Source organism: Thalassophryne amazonica, chromosome 5 (genome assembly GCF_902500255.1).
Source record: "Thalassophryne amazonica chromosome 5, fThaAma1.1, whole genome shotgun sequence".
Taxonomy (NCBI): Eukaryota; Metazoa; Chordata; class Actinopteri; order Batrachoidiformes; family Batrachoididae; genus Thalassophryne; species Thalassophryne amazonica.
This window is the reverse complement of record NC_047107.1, coordinates 42,503,209-42,513,352: the sequence shown is the minus strand read 5'-3', so window position 1 is coordinate 42,513,352 and position 10,144 is coordinate 42,503,209. Positions and strand designations below refer to the sequence as shown.

The 10,144-nt window shown below is 38.9% G+C and overlaps 1 protein-coding gene across 1 annotated transcript; it reads left to right on the top strand.

Annotated features, from left to right (window-relative positions):
• Positions 1–957: 957 nt before the first annotated feature.
• aqp3a (aquaporin 3a) lies at positions 958–8,074 on the top strand. Its single transcript, XM_034170064.1, has 6 exons — positions 958–1,121; positions 3,881–4,007; positions 4,177–4,314; positions 6,386–6,501; positions 6,626–6,843; positions 6,929–8,074. The coding sequence occupies exons 1-6, from the start codon at positions 1,014–1,016 to the stop codon at positions 7,134–7,136; spliced, it is 915 nt and encodes a 304-aa protein (XP_034025955.1). The 5' UTR covers positions 958–1,013; the 3' UTR covers positions 7,137–8,074.
• Positions 8,075–10,144: the final 2,070 nt, after the last annotated feature.

The window sequence follows — 10,144 nt, the reverse complement described above, 5'->3', positions numbered from 1 at the left end:
CAAAAATGTTCATGGTTTTGTGAAGGGCAAAATGAATTAAAACCTAAATGAAACAACTGCTTTAAAAAAAAGGTTCACAGTTTTGTGGTGGGCAAAATATGGGATTTATGAAAACAGTTTCATTAAAATTTTAAAATCAATTTAGATCTATTATGGCAATTATATATATATATATATATATATATATATATATATATATATATATATATATATATCTCAAACTTCCCAAATGTATTAGGGATACCACCAGAGAGTTACTCTCTTCTGATCTCCTGAAAGGTATCTTAAAGATGCCTAATCTAATTTTGATCAAACGTGGCAGCTGTATTGGGCACGTGGATGGGAAGAAGTGATTTAATTTTGGTTAGAATAGATTATTGTCAGTCAGAAGAGGTCAAGTTCAAATTTCTTCCCCCATACTAACGTATAGGAAAATTACTAATTTGATGGAAATGCTGACATTTTATTATGAATGAATTTGGCTTAAAAAAAACAAAACAACTTATGTAACATATTTTTTTCCAACAGGCCTGATACTTTGAAATGTGGTTGTGACATCACTGTGCTCTCTGAGAGCTTTTGATCTAGTTACGCATTGTTATACACTTTTTCCAAAAAGTTAAAAATTTCAAACCTGTTATTTTACGGAGACAACACGTCTTCTGAGAGCTACAAATCAGATGGATCACACAGACTGTACAGACAGCCTGGATCATGTTCGGGTCAGAATGGATTATAAGGGGTGAAGTGTCAAACTGCAAGTGTGAAATAATCTCACTCCAAAACTGGACCTCATAGGTATGGCCATTTAAAGGTGTGTGTGGGTGGGTGAGGAGAGTATGAGGGTGAATCATACAGGCAGGGAGGGAGGGAGGGGAGGAAGAGGGGAGTGGTTCAGATGGGTGGATCCATGTTCAGGCTTGGCTCTATAAAAGGAGCCCGGGGCTCTGGGCTCCACATCCACTCAACAAAAACTACACACTCTTGTTGTTGGCTGTCAGAGAAGAAGAAACATGGGAAAACAGAAGGTGTACTTAGAGAAACTGGCCCAGTTCTTCCAGATCCGCAACCTGCTGCTTCGCCAGGCACTGGCAGAATGTCTCGGCACCCTCATCCTCGTGGTAAGTCATATATCATCTTGAAATAGACTAAAAAAAGACAAATCTGTCCATTCCACTGGTGATAACTGTTGTGTGTCCTTAACAGCTACTTTTTTTCTATTGCATTTGATTGTCATTTCTTTGTGTGTGTGTGTGTGTGTGTGTGTGTGTGTGTGTGTGTGTGTGTGTGTGTGTGTGTGTGTGTGTGTGTGTGTGTGTGTGTGTGTGTGTGTGTACTGCACATTTCAAAGTAAGGCAACAGATTTGTATTTGACACTGTTCACTGCTGACTGTGTGTGAACGTAGGAACACATACTTTCAGAACAAACAAGACACTAAAACTGTATCAGTAACTGGAAACTATTTAATATGTTGGATCCAAATCCTGGTACCGCCCTGTTATCATATATAACACTATAAAACATTGAGAAGTAGTTATTTTAGCTGTCTCTATGAGGCCGATGAGTTTTAACAACTTCGACTGTAGTTTTGCTACTTTGCTCCAATCTCGAGCATTAAAATGCAACAGACTTTTCGGCTATAGTACCAAAAGTCTTTTGTCTCTCGTGCGAAGTGCATTAATGAGCCTGAGAAAAAATTCTTGTGGAGCCCAATTAGACTCTCAACTTGAAATTTTATCAGTTTGCCTCCTCATGTTTACTGTCACCAGAATTTAGGTGCAGGATGGGGGTGTGTGTGTGCGTGTGTGTTCAGAGACTCCAGTTACTGGAGTCTATTTCTTTTACACTGCTTTTGCTGGATAACTGACACATGAGTTTTCAAAGAGGTTTTGAAGGTCGTTGCAACCATGTTGTTTTTAAGCACTCCCATCACAAAGGAGGTGGCATGAGCTGAGCCACGCATTTGCTATTGATTTATTTTTTTTTAAGAAAGGTTGGCGTGATGAGTATGAAGTCTCTCTCTCTCTCTTTCGAAATATTAGTGATCAGCTCTTCTGTTGCTTGAAGAGTTGGTGAGAAAGTGTGTGTGTGTGTGTGTGTGTGAGGGCATGTACATACCTGTCAGGACATTGGGATGGTAGTGCTCTTGTCAACTTGAATATTTGTTGTATTTCTGAATTCTGTTCACATTGAAGCCATGGAAAATTGTTTCTATGCATTGATTTAAAAACAAACAAACACACAAACAGTGTTGCACATGCTGAGTCTGATATTGGAGGTTTCTTACCAACAGAGTTGCTTGTACAGTATCGGTAGGTCACAGAGTCTAAACAGGCTCTGTAGTGATGCCTTTGAAAAATCTGATTTTCAAATCCTTTTCAACTATGTCAAGAGATTTTTTTTTAAAGTAATTTTAACCCATATGTGCCTTCCTTGAGATAAATCTGTGATTTCAACCTCAAGTGACTCAAAAATGAAACATTCGAGCAAAGAATGCGTAGAGTCCGATGTTTGAGTCTAAACCTTGACAAGGTGGAATGATGTGATAGATGTTGTAAGCTGTATGTGCTGTGCTTATGGTACGACTGTGCCCTCACAGCCATGCCACTTTAAGCACATCTGATCCCTGCAGATCTCAGAAGTGTAGCACAGTAGACCCTTATTCGTACTTGTCTGGAAGACTACTTAGAAACACCAGAAGGAGTGAGTATGTTTTTTCACATAGAACTGGAGACATCTGGTGTAAAAAAACAAATCTGTTGTGGCAACAAAAAGCATAAAAAAGGTATGACTGTGCGACAGTATTTCAAAGAACTGGGAGCATGCACTTTCGCCACATGTCGCTGCTCTCACAATACTACAAAACCACCATGGGTCCTGGGTGACACGACCCAGGCAAAGATCTCGTCCATCCCCACCTTTGCAAATCTGTTACGGCCAGTTGAAATGTGGGTGTCCCCTCTGTCTTTTCTCTCTCTCTGTTTGTTGCCCAGTGCAATGATGCACAATGTTACAATCCAGTATACTGCTTATATTTCAGTTTAAAATGTCAAAGCATGGTGCAGTTTGTCATAGTCATTTGCAGAAGGGAAATTATTAGGTGGGTTATATTGATAAAATCTGATAAAGTATACATCAACCATCATCGCCCAGCTGGTGGCTTCATCTGGCCCCTGTGTCACTAGTTTAAGACTTAGATAAGGCCTCTAAACTACTTCACTGCGACTCTGAAAACAATGTATTTAGGACTGATTCTAGCCTGAAGAAGATGCCCATTTGAGCATGCTGAGTCTTTTTACAGTCTTAATCACTGTGCTGAAAGACTGATGCAGGAGCAGTGAAATCACCCAAACCAATGATAGGAAGGAGGAGGGATGCAGTTATTGTACTACTTTGCTGTCATTTTCATATTAAAGTCACCAGGTTTGTTTGACAGATTCTTGTGCACACGGTCAACTGTGTCCATATGCATTAAGAATAGGGAGGAATAATCACTGCATTGAGACTCTCCAGAGGAAATCTGATCTTTACACAGTTACCACTTACACGTTAATGGCCACTCTTTTGCAATTGGATGCCTTTGACATTCTACCAAAAAAAAAAAAAAAAATGTCTACAGTTTTTTTTTTTTTTGCGTTTAAGGAGCCTTACTGAAACACTACTTAAGCACATACTTCTTTGACCAAACACATCCAAAGCGTGCACAGTGCACACGCGAACACAGATTCAGCCATTGATATTGACACTCTCATATTTTCAACCCAGTTCAGTCACGAAGGCGTTCTGTGTTTGACCACAGCTGACACTGCCTGTTTTATGTAGTTGTCATGATCTGCACCGCACAAATATAAGAACCGGTTTTTCTGCTCTTGTGTCCAGATGTTTGGCTGTGGCGCACTCGCACAGCTCATATTGAGCAGCGGCAGTCACGGCATGTTTCTCACTGTCAACTTTGCTTTTGGATTCGCAGCCACCTTAGGCATCCTGGTGTGTGGCCAAATATCAGGTAGGGAAAATGTCTATTTTTAGGAACTGCAGCTGCTTTTATTTGATTTCCTCTGCACAAGCAGAATCACATTTTATCATGCGATGCTCTGAGTATGGAGTATGTCTTCAGCCTTGTTATTATGCATTCTTGAGCCATAATGATTTGTTTATGACTATTTTATTTTCAGGTGGACATCTAAATCCTGCAGTAACTTTTGCCCTGTGCCTGCTTGGGAGAGAGCGTTGGCGAAAGTTCCCCATGTATTTTGCCTTCCAGACACTGGGTGCTTATCTAGGCGCTGCCATCATTTTTGGCATGTACTACGGTAAGGGATCATTGGAGTTGTTGAAGCACGTTGCAATCAGAGAATATCATGTTTTAGATTCTAGGTTACACATTCTGAAAGCATAGGTAGCTCTAGGAGGGGGGCTTGACTGGGAAGCAGCTCCTCTTCAAGAATAATATGCATTTTGACCCTCAGTTTCTCACGACCACTGCCATTCTGTTAGTGATCCACTGCTATAATGCCTCCTTGCACTCATGAGATACTTTTTCTGCACTGTACTGAGACTGCATGAACGAGTTTGCACCTTTCTTATAATGCAATAAATTTTTTGTGAATTATTTTTCCATTTGCTTTGGTATGACAGCGTGATTAAAAAGTGCATAATCTCCTTGTCAAACAACCCTATCCAGAATCCACAACTAGAAGAAATTTAAAAAATGACAGGACAACATTCCAACACTTGCAAAGATTGAAAGAAAATAGCACCACCTAAAGGAAAACAAGTTACATCCAGACTGTGTCATTTGTCATTAGCTGTGTAGTTGTTCTGTTTTTCCGCCTGCATTCCAAGTTTTCCAAATTTACACTTTGCAACACATCTAAATTCAAATTTAAGGCTCCATATTGGGGCCACCGTGGTGATTTCAAGCAAACCATGAGCAGCCAAAAGATGTTTTGGAGTAGACACTTTACTTCAAAATGCATACTGTATTTGCACATTGAGTGCAGATTCTGTTGCTCAACAGTCCATGAGTCAAAAGCCAATTTTGACTTAATTGGTACCATTTACTCTGCCTAAATGGAATAGTTTTGACTGTGTTGAATGCTTGGTCTCTAAAGTAATTGTCAAACAAGGTCAACTTCCACTGGATTCTATGACATGCCATATATTACCTTGTAATATGATAAACTATGCATAAAAGATGACATTAACTATTCCTTTTTAACTCCCATTAGCTCAACCAGTAAGCTGCATCACTTTTTCCAAAATTGCAAGTTTAATGTTTGATACATGTACAAACTGAAACTGACTGGGAGCCAGTCTGCTCTGTGTAAGTTGGATCCTGTCAGATCTCAGAAGTTAAGCAGAGTGGATTCTGGTTAGTACTTGGCTGGGAGCCCTCTTAAACCTCTATTCCACAAGGTGTCATTGTAGTACTTTTGCGCACAATCCAAAAAAGTATCCAGTTTTGGAACTGTTCGAAAATTTCGTCCCGTTTCTAAAAATCGTTGATAGTACGTGGTAACTTCCAGGTATTTGTAGCCTAACAACCCCACCCGAAAAAACAAAAGAGGAGCTGCGTGCTCAATCGTGTCTGGCTGAGGGCGCAGCTCCTCTCTTTTGTTTTCGGGCGGGGCTGCTAGGCAACAAATACCTGGAAGTTACCACGTACTATCACCGATTTTTAGAATTGGGACAAAATTTTCAAACAGTTCCAAAACTGGATACCAATTACAAGTCTGCTGCTGCTGATGACTGTAACTACTATGTATACCAAGTCTGTTCAAGATTGCTAAAGATGGATCAAGAAGTTACTGTGATGCTTCAAAACAAGCCCCAATTTGCTAATCATGATTAAACAAGAAGGAACGGTGCTCCATGGAATAGCCCTGTTAGGAAGACGTGTGGGATTCTCCAGGTATAATTGGAGTTGTGTGTAGTGACACTGTACAAATGGGAGCACGTAAAAGACAAACTGAAACTGAACTTTGTCACTGTTTTTTGACCCTTAACTCCATAACATTCAGTCATAGTTAGTCCAAACTATACATTTTTAGAATCTTTATAGTCAGGCAAATAATATGATTACTTTTTCAATATGTTTGGAGAATTTTAAAATTTTGATCCCTGTGTAATCCTTCATTGACTCCTGCCTAGCTATAGCTACCAGTCTGGGGTGGTTATACATTTTTTTTGTACGTTATGGTATACTGAGGCTGGATTGTAAGTGTTGTTTAGGCACCTTAAGCAGTACCAAAAACCTGCTTGGCCCAGGGACCTTAAATAATTCTGCTGCTACAAAGAATAAAAAACTTGTCTCTTTGTATACCAGATCTAAAGAACAATAACAAAATATCATGATGCATTTGCTGTCTGTGTCTTGTTTAGATGCCTTGTGGGACCTTCCTGGGAGTTTTGAAATAACAGGACCGAACGCCACAGCTGGCATCTTTGCTACCTACCCGGGAAATCATCTGACAATTGTCAATGGCTTCTTTGATCAGGTAGTCCATCAAGCCCAACAAATATCATAGAGCAGAGACTAGACTGATTTGTCAGGCTCAGTTTTCCCACAAAACAGATGGTACAGACCTGATATTCATATTTTTCTTTCTTCTTGTGTGACAGCTCATTGGCACAGCAGCACTGATTGTGTGCATTCTAGCTATTGTGGATCCGTACAACAACCCCATCCCCCCGGGCCTGGAGGCCTTCACTGTGGGATTTGTGGTGTTGGTAATTGGACTGTCTATGGGGTTCAACTCTGGCTATGCTGTCAATCCTGCCAGGGACCTGGGCCCACGTCTTTTCACTGCTATGGCTGGCTGGGGCAGCGAGGTTTTCACGTAAGTGCTGTTTAAAGTCCCATCATGTAAACCTCCATTCTCTCTGTAATCAAACTAAAACTAACCTCTAAGTGTCACACCTCAGTGCTAGGCACTGCTGGTTTCTGGTGCCCATTTTTGCCCCTTTTCTCGGAAGCCTCATCGGTGTGATGATCTACCAAGTGTTGGTTGGCTGGCATGTGGAGGGAGAGGTACGTGACCGTGAGAGGCAGCAGCTGAAGAAGGAGAGAATCCGACTCACAGATGTGACCACCAACGACAACTCCAACGGGGCCAGCAAAGACAATCACTGACACCCTGACAGACAGTGAGAACACGGACACACCAGAATTTCATCCCTCCAGCCACATTTGGATTTTCTAAACCTCCTTTATAGCTGTTGGGATTTGTCCCAAGGTAACTGAGTATTTGTCAAAGCAGGCCCCATTCTTTCTGTCATTATGACATTGTATTATATTGTAGAGGAATGAGTGTGTAAAGGAAACTTCAAAAACACAGAATTACATTAATTCTTTTAAGAAATGAAAATTAGGATTGTAGTGTCTTTAGCACTCCTGTTTGATCAGTATTGTGTACTTTATGCCAATGTTGTAACTCGTTTTTAAAAAAATATTGCTTCATACATTTATATACAGTAGAGTAGATGAATTTATGTGTTTTCAAACTGTAAAAAGTAACTAATAATGTAACTTTTCAGTTACTGTGGCAACACTGCCCACAAATTAGTCACTCTTTGAAAAATGCTCACAATGCTCAATGAAGCATTTACTTCACAAGATGTTCTGTCATTTGCAATTGTTGACATACTAAATTAAACAATTACTTTCAAAAATAAGTCACTTGTATCAAAGGTTTGAAACAATAAATTAAATTACAGTTTTAGAAAGAAACCAAATAAAGCAGTAATTTACAAAAAAAAAAAAAAAAGTTTTAAAATACCAAATGAAACCATATCTTTGAAAGAATAGTAATTGTTTTGAAATTATTGAAACTCTCAATGAAACTATAGTACATTAACAAATTAATAGAATGCTGTTATTCTGTTAATGTAGGACTGTACATACCGTTAATGCTGTGCTTTAAAAAGATGTTCTTGTATTTGCTGTTCCTGTACTTTGTTTTTGGGTGCTAAACTTTACTGTGAGATCTTTTGTACTTTCTTTGTAGGTTGAGGGGAAAAGCTTTTGTACTGACACAATAAAGTTCCCTTTTAAAAGTTGCATAAATATGAGCCACGAGATGATGTTACCTTCTTTTTATTTCTTTCTCTTGTTTGTCACTGCTGTCTGTCACAACAACAGCTGTGTACAATGTTAATCAGGTACATAATATGACCTGTTTAACATTGTACACATTTTAATCAGGCTAATAGAGGTCACGAGGTCTTTTACCAACACCTTAAAGTTTGTGGCAATAAATGCACTGAAGTACATTTCAAATACATAATGAAATAAATAGTATTAGAAAAAACTTTTTCTGGCCTGTTGCCAGAAAGGTGCAGCTTCTTGCCATTCCTTCTTTTCCCTTTTGGAGACTGGGTGTCCCTCCCACAGACTGTGTAGGTGTGTCATACAGAGCATCATGTCATGTCATGTCATGCATGCACATGCTGTTACTGTCACAGTTACTTACTATGCCACGTCTAAAACAAGTTATTTTGCACAATTTCTTATCAGTGGAGTTTCTACATGAAAAGACAAAGAATTGTGTGATATTGATCAGGTTTAACATGAAATCTCAACCATATCAGACTGTGAAAGGTAAAAGAAAAACAAACAAATAGCAAAAAAGATTTTGCACAATATGACACTTTTAAGAATTCTGAAAGTGCTGCTCAGTGAACCCTGCAATCATCCAGCTGCTCTCTTTAAGTGCGCTTCTTGAAAAGGAAAAGTGCACCATCATTATGCAGTACACAGCAGCATTTTGCACTTCTGTTTCAAGTTTATAGTCCTCCCCATCATACTATATAAATCCAAAACCGCCTTCTTTCAGCCCGTAAACCAAATCACACACAAACCTTTAGAAACACAAGCATTTTGAATGAATACATTTATTTTGGTACAAAGAAGTGTCCTTGGTTTATCAAATATCAATATTCCTCTCAAATTATAACTGGAGTCCTTCATTTTAAACAGATTTCTGACATGTTGAGGTAAATTTTTTTTTTTTTTGCTTTGTACATAGTTTGTATTGTGATGCAATCAACTAAGTCCATGAATTTCAGCAATAGAAATATTGAATTACAACCCCAATTCCAATGAAGTTGGGATGTTGTGTAAAATGTAAATAAAAACAGAATACAATGATTTGCAAATCCTCTTCAACCTATATTCAATTGAATACACCACAAAGACAAGATATTTAATGTTCAAACTGATAAACTTTGTTTTTGCGCAAATATTTGCTCATTTTGAAATGGATGCCTGCAACACATTTCAAAAACTGAATGATTCAGAGAATGAGTCAAATGAGACGGCAGCTGAACAGATAACCATTTGCCATCACAATGATGTTCCTCAGATTTTGGTGAAAAGGGACCAAGCTGTGAAAAATCCTGTGGGTACACAACATGTGGAGCGTCCAAGGAAAAATGTGCATCCTCCACAGCATCTGGACTTAACGGAATGTTGCTAGAGAAATGTAAATAATTATAATGTGTAAGTTGTAGTATGTTGAGAAAAAATGCACATGTATGTGAAAGAAAAGAAAAAAGACAAGTGGAGTTAATGACTACAGGGGACGACACTGTGGTATCTGGAAGGTTCTATGGGTGCAGTACCTGAGGTTACCTGCAGGAGCGCTAAGCGCCACTATAAAAGACCGTGACTGCCGACAGTCAAATGCAGAAGTAGGGTGGCAATGAGAGGAGACCTGTTGGCTATATGTTTAAACGTTATAATAAAGTTCGCTATTGTACCTGTACAAACTCGTCGGCATCCTTTGGCAATATTCGAACAACATCTGTGACACAGTTATGAGACCCATGCATATTTTAACTGGTCACACAGCTGTATTACTTTGCATTTTGTATCACCAGTTATACAGCTTCATAATGAAGTGGTATAGAGGAGGATTTTATTAAAAAGAAGACCTGAAAGTTCAGCTACAAATTGCGAGAAGGTACATCTGAGATGCAAGCCTAGATTTGATCTGTTTTGATGAGATGAGATATACTTTATTGATCTCACAGTGGAGAAATTATGTTTACACTCCAGTTCCCTCAGACAGCAATTAGTCCACAATTATTACTTGTTTACCTTAATAATGGCACACATTAGAATTAAAGACAGCACATACA